This window comes from Macadamia integrifolia, chromosome 8 (genome assembly GCF_013358625.1).
Source record: "Macadamia integrifolia cultivar HAES 741 chromosome 8, SCU_Mint_v3, whole genome shotgun sequence".
Lineage (NCBI taxonomy): Eukaryota > Viridiplantae > Streptophyta > Magnoliopsida > Proteales > Proteaceae > Macadamia > Macadamia integrifolia.
This window is the reverse complement of record NC_056564.1, coordinates 18,977,033-18,986,671: the sequence shown is the minus strand read 5'-3', so window position 1 is coordinate 18,986,671 and position 9,639 is coordinate 18,977,033. Positions and strand designations below refer to the sequence as shown.

General features: G+C 37.6%; 1 protein-coding gene across 2 annotated transcripts; it reads left to right on the top strand.

Moving 5' to 3' along the window:
- The first annotated feature begins 353 nt into the window (after window positions 1-353).
- On the top strand, window positions 354-9,619 carry LOC122087036. Of its 2 annotated transcripts, XR_006142635.1 has the most exons (10): window positions 354-518; window positions 892-1,078; window positions 1,224-1,278; window positions 1,718-1,775; window positions 1,918-2,012; window positions 2,114-2,217; window positions 4,102-4,230; window positions 4,646-6,196; window positions 6,866-6,951; window positions 9,359-9,619. XR_006142635.1 is itself a non-coding variant. In XM_042656010.1 (9 exons), exons 2-8 carry the CDS (start codon window positions 954-956, stop codon window positions 6,156-6,158), a joined length of 2,079 nt encoding a protein of 692 aa, XP_042511944.1. In that variant the 5' UTR covers window positions 354-518; window positions 892-953; the 3' UTR covers window positions 6,159-6,196; window positions 9,359-9,619. The 2 variants fall into 2 exon arrangements, 1 of the variants encoding a protein (XP_042511944.1); XM_042656010.1 differs by lacking the exon at window positions 6,866-6,951.
- Window positions 9,620-9,639: the final 20 nt, after the last annotated feature.

Genomic DNA, 9,639 nt, shown 5'->3' with positions numbered 1-9,639 from the left:
TCAGTAATCAGCTCAATGTTACCCCTAACTTGGTTATAGTCCAATTAACTCGACTATAGCCCAATTAACCCAATTATAACTCAATTACTAGTTACTTAGCCGAAATAGAGCTACAAATACCTTTTTTTTCTCCTACTAAGTGTATGGTCTAGTTTGGTGAATCAAGAAGAGTATGATATAAATGGAAATAAAACAATATTCGGAGGGTAACTCTGTAACTAGGCATTAAATTTCGGAATGTGACGTTGTTTAAACGGTTGACAGCCAACGTCGTTACTCGATCGCCGTTAACAATGCTCCTCTTTAGTTCCTTCTAACGTAAGCTTTTGGAGGAGTATAAAAGGGGTGGAAATTGAACCGAATATATTTCCGTTTAAGAGTTTAGAGTAGACACTTTGGGTGATTTAATACATATCAGTTTCCCGCGACTTCGTGTGGATCGTAACTTCCTCGCTTCGAAGCTTTTGTAAATCCTAACCCATGGTGTTTCAAAACGCTTCTTGCTCACTGTAATCGAGGTTAGTGTTGCTCGAAATGTTTTTATCTTTTGATTTTCTGCTTTTTTTCTGTATTTGCTTCGTGTTCGTAGCTTAATCTTTAGCGGTTACAGAACTTCGTTGTCTATGGTGAGAGAAAAGAATCATTGAAACCCTAGAATCTCTTCAGAGCTTATCGGATTTCTTGCATTGTCGCGGTTTTCTGTTGATTTTTCCATTGAACTGTGTCATCGACTGTGTTTTCTATTGGGGACTGTGGAGTGAGACTTGATGGTCCAGACTCCAGAGATCGGAAACGACAATCGATTTCTTAATTTGGTTTATGAGGATCTGCGTTCTATTTTGGGCCGTTTTGGTTTGTTTCTTACATTTATTTGCTTGTTGATTGCATCAGGTTAAAGATTCTGTTCAGGATTTTCAACCTTTTGTCTGAGAGCTCATTTGAGTAGACAGGGCATGGAAGATTTCAAGAAGGAAGAGGCCGATGTTGACTCGGGAAAGGAATTTACAGTTGCTTCGAGCTCTTCAGTGTCCGAGAGTAGTGGCGACACCGCTCTTCCCAAGTTAGGGTCTGTCCATGGGTATGCTTTCCTCTCTCTACTCTCTCGCTCTGTCTGACGTCATTTTATTCATTTTATTTATTGCTGTATTGTACTGAGTTTATGTTTAAACGTTATTCATTTTGCTGATGAATTTTTCATGGTTCCATCTCTTATTTATGTTTAGGAGGACGACTGGTCCTACCAGACGTTCGACAAAGGGTGGTTGGACAGAGAAGGAGGTAAGCAGCTAGAATTCGTTTGTAGTCTATAGATTAGTCCCACCTAGAAGCTGATTGTTGTTCTTTCAAACATTTGAGCTGGAATTAGATTAGTTCGGATGATGAATTGCATTTTGTGACCTTTAATAAGATTACATGATACATATTCCTATTTTCTCTGTTTAAACTAATCTAGCTGCTAGTTTGGACCTAGACGAATAGATGAACCTTTGGAAATTAAGTACTCAAGTGTGCAACATGATACATGGTTAGCAGTTAATCTGTAAAGATGGGTTTGAAGATATATTATGCATACTAGTTTAAAGACTGAAATTTGTGTTTTTGATTGTTGGAAGGACTGAATGACTTCCTCCTTTTCTGTGTTTGTGTGTGTTTTGATGCTAAAGAATTCTAATAGTTGTAATCAGCAATGACTTTATTTTCTTTTAATTTGAAACAGGATGAAATTTTAACCAAGGCAGTCAAATATTTCAATGCAAAAAATTGGAAGAAAATAGGTGCACATGCTATTCATTGACGTCTTCTGCTTTTCATTGCCTTTTTGCCTTATCTCATGGGATGTCCCACATCATTTGGTCTCAATTTTTGTACATCTACCTATCATTTTCATCATTTGCTTTTCTGCTTTTTGCCTTGCAGCTGAATATTTTCCTGGTCGGACAGATGTTCAATGCCTACATCGGTGGCAGAAGGTTCTTAATCCGGAACTTGTTAAAGGACCTTGGACTAAGGAGGTTTGAATGCTTTCCATGAAGACGAAAAAAAAGTAATTTTGTGCTGCTTTATACGTATCATGTTTGATCATGACTTCCCTTTTATGTTTGATACTTTGTAGGAAGACGATCGTATTGTTGAGTTAGTTGAGAAATATGGCTGTAAGAAGTGGTCTGTTATTGCAAAGTCCTTACCAGGGCGCATAGGGAAGCAATGTCGAGAAAGGTAGGTGGAAAAGTTTTCTGCACTAAATTCCTAGCACATAATGCTTTATTTAGTCTCTAGCTACTTTGGTTGTGTCTCAAGGTTGGACCCTCAAGGCCTCTAGATTTTCTTGTGCCTCCTCAATAACTTGGCATATGTCACCTTTTTTTGTAGGATTCTGAACTAACACTGAATGGCTTCCACTGCACCTAAATATATTGCTACACTGGAAGCATTAATCCTTGACATGAGGCTTACTAGGGACCCACACTTTTATAATAGTCCTGTGGACCTGGATCCAATATGTGATCTATTATATTCCTAATAGTACATGGTTTGGGTAAGAAAACCGTTCGGGTACTGCACAAGTCCTCCATTTCCCTAAACCTTGGACACGTATATAAACATAATGGGCAAGGTCAATGGGATAAAAGTACTGTAGCAATATAATTCTCCAATATGGGTTTGCCTTTTTCTAACGTAAGAATAATCTAATGTGGCATAATAATAGTAGGAAGGGCAGTATAAAAAACTTACACTAATACAGGACAAAGGCGCCCAGGTTGAGGAAAAAGATAACCGGAAATTTGATCCTATGATTATCATGTAATTGCTGACGTCCCTTAATTCTATTCATATCAATACATAGGTATTAAATTGATGTCCTCAACACATGGAATATTTTTAGATTTGGCCTTACCTCATCAAATATAGTTAAAAGTGTAGGACTTGGGTCAGGATCTTCGATGTGATCTGCTTATCTGGCAGAGGTTCATGGGCTCTGATCTTGTTTGGATCCTCTCTTAACAGATTTTAAAGGATCTGCCTTTTATGAGGGTCGAATGAGAACTTTAAAAGTGGCAGGAAATGTATGGGTTTTATGGGATCCTTGTTCGTGTGTGCATAATTGCATCACAGTACTCGTCATTCAGTTTAACCTGAACAGATGTTGCTATAAATTGTTTCTTTATTGTAGTCCATGTCATTCATTTGGTGGTGATTTCAGGTTTTCTAGCATAGAGGACAAGCGTTTATGTGCCGTGGAAGATATTGAAACTAGCAGCAAAATGATGTAGATCGGATGATGGAGGATCTTTACAAGGTGGGAAAGAAGAGAATAATGGGAGAAGAGAGAGAGAAGAAAAGAAAAGAGAAATTGTGGGGGAGAGAGCACAACTCACTTTTCAAAAACAGAATAACTCTATTGCATAATTCCAAAGTGTGGGTGAGGTCTAGCCTCTTACATGTATTTATAAAATAGAGAAAAGACATAAAATAGAAGTCTAACTAACCTAAGCTTCTTAATTGACTCAAACAATTAAATATTAATAGAAATCTCAACTTAGATAAAGAACCCTTTCCATACATAGACTCTTAGTAAGAGTTCTAAGATAACTCAAAACTAATCTTATCTCCTCCAAACTGAGTTCCACAAATAGGATAAACTTTTTCTAACAAGATAAATTTCTCACTAATAGCTAATGGCCCCCAGTACTAATATTAATTACCTATTTAAAATGCTAATTTCGTGTACCCCCTTTGGACCTAAAATTTGGGCTTTATAATTTAGCTGATTACAAATAAAAGATTCATAAAACAAAACCCATAGCCATATAATATCAAAACAGTCCCAGAATAAAAGATCAAAACACATCCAATGGTGGTGATCATGCTCATGCATTATAAAACGCCGTAATTTCTCACTGAAGTACCTTGCTTCAATAAAACTTCTCTCTACATTTTGCTTCTATGCTCTTCTGTATCTACAGTTCTTTCTTTCAAAATTTTTGTCACTATGAGAATGTCGCCTGTTAGTTCATCTGCTTACCATTGTCAATGATGTGCCTATTATATTAAGATGGGCATTTATTCTTTGAGGTTTGAAACTAATTCTTGATATCTCAGGTGGCACAACCATTTAAACCCAGATATAAAGAAAGATGCATGGACCAAGGAGGAGGAGTTGGCGCTCATACGTGCCCACCAAATATATGGAAACAAATGGGCAGAAATAGCGAGGTTTCTACCTGGAAGGTATCATTGGATTACTGTTATTTAACATGTACACTCCAGATTATGCTACAATAAGTAAATGACAGTCATACCGCAATTTTCTATGCACAATCAAAATAGTTTGTACATTCCAGCTTGATCAATATTTGGCTTGTACTACATGGGATTTTATGGCCCATGACCTTCCTGGCCAGCAAGTTGAATTCTGAATGCATCATGTTAAATTGTTTAATTGCCTTGATTATTTGATGATTGAATTGGATTTTTGTTAAAATTAGATTTTAGAGTGGTTAGATATGTTGGCGCTTACATTTTAGTATTGCAAACCATGTATTTCTAAAGAATTGCAGGGAAGTTTATTTGTCAAGTCTGATGATGAATTCTGCTTCTTTTTATGTACTTTTCCAATTTTTTCTTTTTCTTTTGCAATTGATAGGGCAGACAACTCAATAAAGAATCACTGGAACTGTTCCGTGAAGAAGAAGTTGGATTCATATTTAGCTTCTGGGTCTTCTGGGGATCTGCATGTAATTGCCTTTCCCAATTTTGACAATCATGAAACTAAAGCAGGATCCATAGGGGGTGAAATGGTGGGACGAAGCCAAGGCACATTGGAGTCTGTTGACCAGCAAATAGACTTGGAGGGTGTCGTTAGCCCCCATTTACAGAGCACAGTTCTTAGGAATGCGAAAGGAGCTCAGAGGCAACTACATCTACAACCAGTTCAAAATGATCTGGTAGAAAAGTATATATCTTTGAAAGAAGGGTTACATGGTCCAAGGAGTCCCTTATCTCTGATCGGCTCTGGGGATAAGGATGCCACTACAAGAAGCCCGATCAGTGGAATTTCTGGAGACGATGCTGAAATGCCAGATGGTTCACATCACATCAGTTCTATTCAACCTGAACTATCATGTGGCACTTCATCAGGTTTTCCTCAGAAGTTGCATTTAAAGAGATTTGCACATGAGCGAAATGATTCTACCAATCTTGCATCTTTTCATCACCCAGGGCATGCTATCATTTCAGTTTCTTCTTCGGATGTTAACTTGGATGTTACTGGAGCTGCCAGAAGAAATAGTTTTCCTCCTGAGATGCCTCTTTCTGTCACTGCTAAGAGATCAATTGAATCTCCTAGACGGCCATGGCGCTATGGAGTTCCCATGAATGGATTGATTTCTACTGATTTAAGTTTAAATGGTGAAGCTAACAATAAGTTCTCAAGTTTGCCAACATGTGAATTTGGTGGCCACAATGCTGAAGTTGGTAAACAAAACAATGTCCCCAGTGCACAGCTATATATTGAGGATGTAAATTTTGGTCGCTTGTATTATGAGCCTCCCGTACTGAAGGATTTGACTGTGGCCTTAGAAAATGATAGAGTTTCAGGTACTGACAATTTTATCAGAATAGCAAACAGTCCAGTTTGTTGTTCTACTCCACCTAGCCATATACAAGGTATCTCTATTAATTGTAGCAGCCCAGAGTCTATGTTGAGGAATGCTGCAAAGAATTTTAGGAGTACCCCATCTATTATTAGAAAGCGAGTGCGTGATACTTCCAGACAAGAAGCCAATGCAAATGATTCTGATGGGATATGTTCACCAGAAGTAAGGACCAACAGTTCCACTGACACACTGGGATCGAAGCATTCACATTTGTGTGAAATTGATGGCCAAGACAGTCTCAACAGCACAGATATACAAAATGTAAAGCGGATTTTCCTATCTCACCAAAACCCTATAAAATCTGACGCATCTGTTTCTTTAAAATCTGTTGAAAAATGCCTAGAAGATGCATTTGATATGGAATGGGATCATGCCAAAGCTAAATGCAACAACTCAGCTTCTGCAGGTGATCCTTATGATGCCAATTGCAATACAAATACAAAGTTTATATGTTCAGACAACTCATTGGAACCTAGGCAAGTGGCATCAGGTCTTTCATGAAACAGCATGCCTCTTGATCGTGGTGACAATTAAGCTTGGTAAGTAATATCTTCTTCATTTTGATTTTGATGCATGTGGAAATCATCACCTCATGTATGACCAGCTTTAGCAGTTGAGTGGTTATTTCTTGTAGTGCTCTCAAAGTTGTGCTGACTTGATTTAAAAATGTCAAGTCTGTTAAGCATGCTTGAAAATTAGAGATAATATTATGATTTTTCTCAGTATGTCCTTATGTCCATTGTGCATTCCGTGATGTTTGCATAGAATGATTAGCATTACCACATTAGTGACTCCTCAGTAGAAGTTTTCAACCATTTAATATGTGCGATAAGTATGAGTTTGTCTTTGGGAGTTCTAAATGTAGCATGAAAATCTAGTGATTCATAACACATATATTGTCCAAAATAAGCACATCAATCATAGTTGTCATGACGTCTAAACGGACCATAGGCATTGGAAAGGGGGGGGGGAATCAAGGCGACCAAGGCACCTTCCAGCTAAGGGCACTTGGATTCCAAGGTGTCGCTTAGACAACTATGCTATCAATTCCATCATCATTTTGTGATGGTTACCTTCATCTTTTGCTCTAACAGTTCTAATATCTGGATTTCTCAATGCTTCTTTTTATACTTTTTTTCAAAATACAGAATTCATCAATGGGTTCACCTTCCCCAGCAACTTACAGAATTCATATTTGGCTGTTGCAGGAGTTTTTTTGTATTGCCTAAAAGGCTGAACAAGACAGCACACCATATGATAGCAGGATATTGTTTTGCATATGTAAACATTAGAGGTAGGATTTTTTTTTGGGGGGGGGGGGGGGGTGTGGGGGATGGGATTGGGGGCGTATATAATAGAGGTAGATTTAGTTCTTCATATTCTATTAGTGATTTATTCCTAGTTGTCACGGCAGCTAGTGACCCAAGGTGGTGGAGGGTTCCTGGATGCAAGGCGACCAAGGCACCCTCCCACCTAGGCTACCAAGGAACTTGGGCACCAAGGCGTCACCTAGGCAACACCTTGACAACTATGGGTTTATTTTTTTTAACTATGATGCTTGTAGTACAAGATTAACCCATATACCCACTGCAGATCGTTTAAACAACATTTTTGGCCTTTATGTGACAAATGTAAACAACTACCTCGACATAGTGGATGTGCTACTTTTACTTTTGACCCTTGTATTTTTCTGATATTCTGTTTGTAATTTTAGTTACTTTTGTGAGATTAAATATTATTTCAGCTCTTATGAAATAAGAATTGACACCGTTACAAAATTTATGACTTACATCCATAATAAGGGTATTAAATATTATGTCAGCTCTTATGAAATAAGAATTGACACCGTTACAAAATTTATGACTTATATCCATAATAAGGGTAAAAAAAACTATAAAGGCAGCATTAACTTTATGACTTACAACCATAATGAGGGTTAATAAACTAGAAAACACTGCAGTTTTAGCCCTGCAATGCTCCATATTTTCTCAGCTTTTCATGTCTAGGGGATTTAGGCTATGGAGTTGGCCCTCCCAATCCTTAAGAAAATCCTTTACTATTGCAGACATCAATCATTGGCAGGTGATCCTGACATGGTGTTTGTTGTGACCAACTAAGAGTGTCCTTACCCTTTGGAGTCCTTTCCCATAGTTACTATATGGGGAGTTTATGGGAATTGGTAGTCAACTTTTTTTTTTTTGAGTAGAATTAATCACATATCTGCACTTTTCTGTTCTTATCTTCCTTCCTTTTTCGGCAAGGCTATTTTCTTCTATTATTAATTAGCCCTCTTAAAGTACGGACCTTAAGTATGTCATGCCATTACCAATGGTACTGGCATGTGCTATTTTACATATGCCATGGAAGATTGTATCTGTTAAACAGATGTGATGCAGTCAGCCAACCCAGATTCCAGATTAGGAATTAGAGATCAGCTCTACTGGTCCACAGGCCCAAATCTAGAATATTTTCCTGACAAACAAGGGATAAAGAGCTTGTTGGTTCTGATATTCTAGGAACCTGCAATAATGGGGGAAAAGAGGGAAAAGAATTCTTATCCAAAGAGAGAAGAAAGGTAGCCATAGAGAGGAGGGAGAGAGGAGAAGAGGGAGAAGAAACTAGATCGATGGAGAGGGGGGGGGAGAGAGAGAGGCAATTGCCAAATTATACAAAATTTAATACATTATTTTCCATCAAAAAAATTTTTTTTTTGGGGGGGTGGGGTGGGGAGAGGTTGTTAAATATTTATTGGAAAACAAAAGAAAGACTCATAAATCTAAAACTTTTAGGTAACTGGACTAACTGAACTTACAAGGATTCCAAAATGCTTAACTAATTAGAATTATTGAATCCTGAATCTTCTAGGGAACTTGGGCCCACACAACTAACCGAAAGAGGACCCTTTAATTCAGCCCATTAAATAAAACCGAAAGAATTAAAAGCCAATAAATATGACTAAACTAAAGCCAATTTAACCACCTAATGGACCCCACTACTAATTAAATATGAATTTCATACATCACTTTAGGTCCCCAGTTATGGGATATATAATTCAGCCCATTAAATAGAACCGAAAGAATTAAAAGCCAATAACCAATGGATATCAATATCAGACCAATCTTTAGACCGAGCCTGCATTGGATGAGGATTGCATGTTTATGTATGCCTATACTTTTGGGCGGAGTTTGATCTTTAATTCGTTTCTCTATCATCTTTTAAACTTGTTTTCTAACGTGCGTTTTTGTCGTGGAATCAATTGACACTTTTTGTGTCATCAAATATCTATTGACACTTGGGTTGATACTGTTTCTGCTTCAACTTCTTTTGAGAGTGCGTAGTGTTAAATAATTTATCAGCCATGCTTCAGCTGAGTAGCAGGTCTTTCAATGTTAACTGAACCCTTGGTTGATGAAGGTGCCATGCATATGTTTGATTGTGATTTTCGAAATTGATGGAATGTCTGTGAACTTCTTGATTATTGCAAGATGGGTTTAAACAATCTTTATCCATCATCAATGTCCATTACTGAAATAATTGCCCATGAGGTTGGGAGCTTATAATAGAAATACTGGAACTTCTGTAAGTTTAAAGAGAAGTGATTATTCATATAAATATAATCCTGCATTTGCATTTTCCAAGCTGTCTGTTATTGTTTGTCTTGCAACTCCATCCATCATTTTTTGTATTTTCATCTTTTGCAGATCTTCATTGTAGCAGAATGGTTCTACAATTGAAGCTATAATCATCTGAAGATTTAGTGAAAGAACAGTCTGCCCAAGGACTGTTTCCAGACACATACTCTATGGAATTACATTCTATGGGATGGCGAAAAAATTCCCACGATCCACTGATAGTGTTTCAGTGGGTTCTTTTTGGAAGGCATCTAGGTGATGTCAAGTTCTTTTGTTAATCTCTCAATTCTTTTTTGTGTCATAAAATTATAGTTGTAAATAGAGCTGGGGAGGGGGGGGGGGGGGGGGAG

Excerpts from the sequence above, each read along its gene's own strand:
- LOC122087036 (XM_042656010.1), top strand. The coding sequence starts at position 954 with ATGGAAGATTTCAAGAAGGAAGAGGCCGATGTTGACTCGGGAAAGGAA. Across the intron at positions 2,218-4,101 it reads GGGAAGCAATGTCGAGAAAG|GTGGCACAACCATTTAAACC; the intron begins GTAGGTGGAAAA and ends TTGATATCTCAG. Across the intron at positions 4,231-4,645 it reads GCGAGGTTTCTACCTGGAAG|GGCAGACAACTCAATAAAGA; the intron begins GTATCATTGGAT and ends TGCAATTGATAG.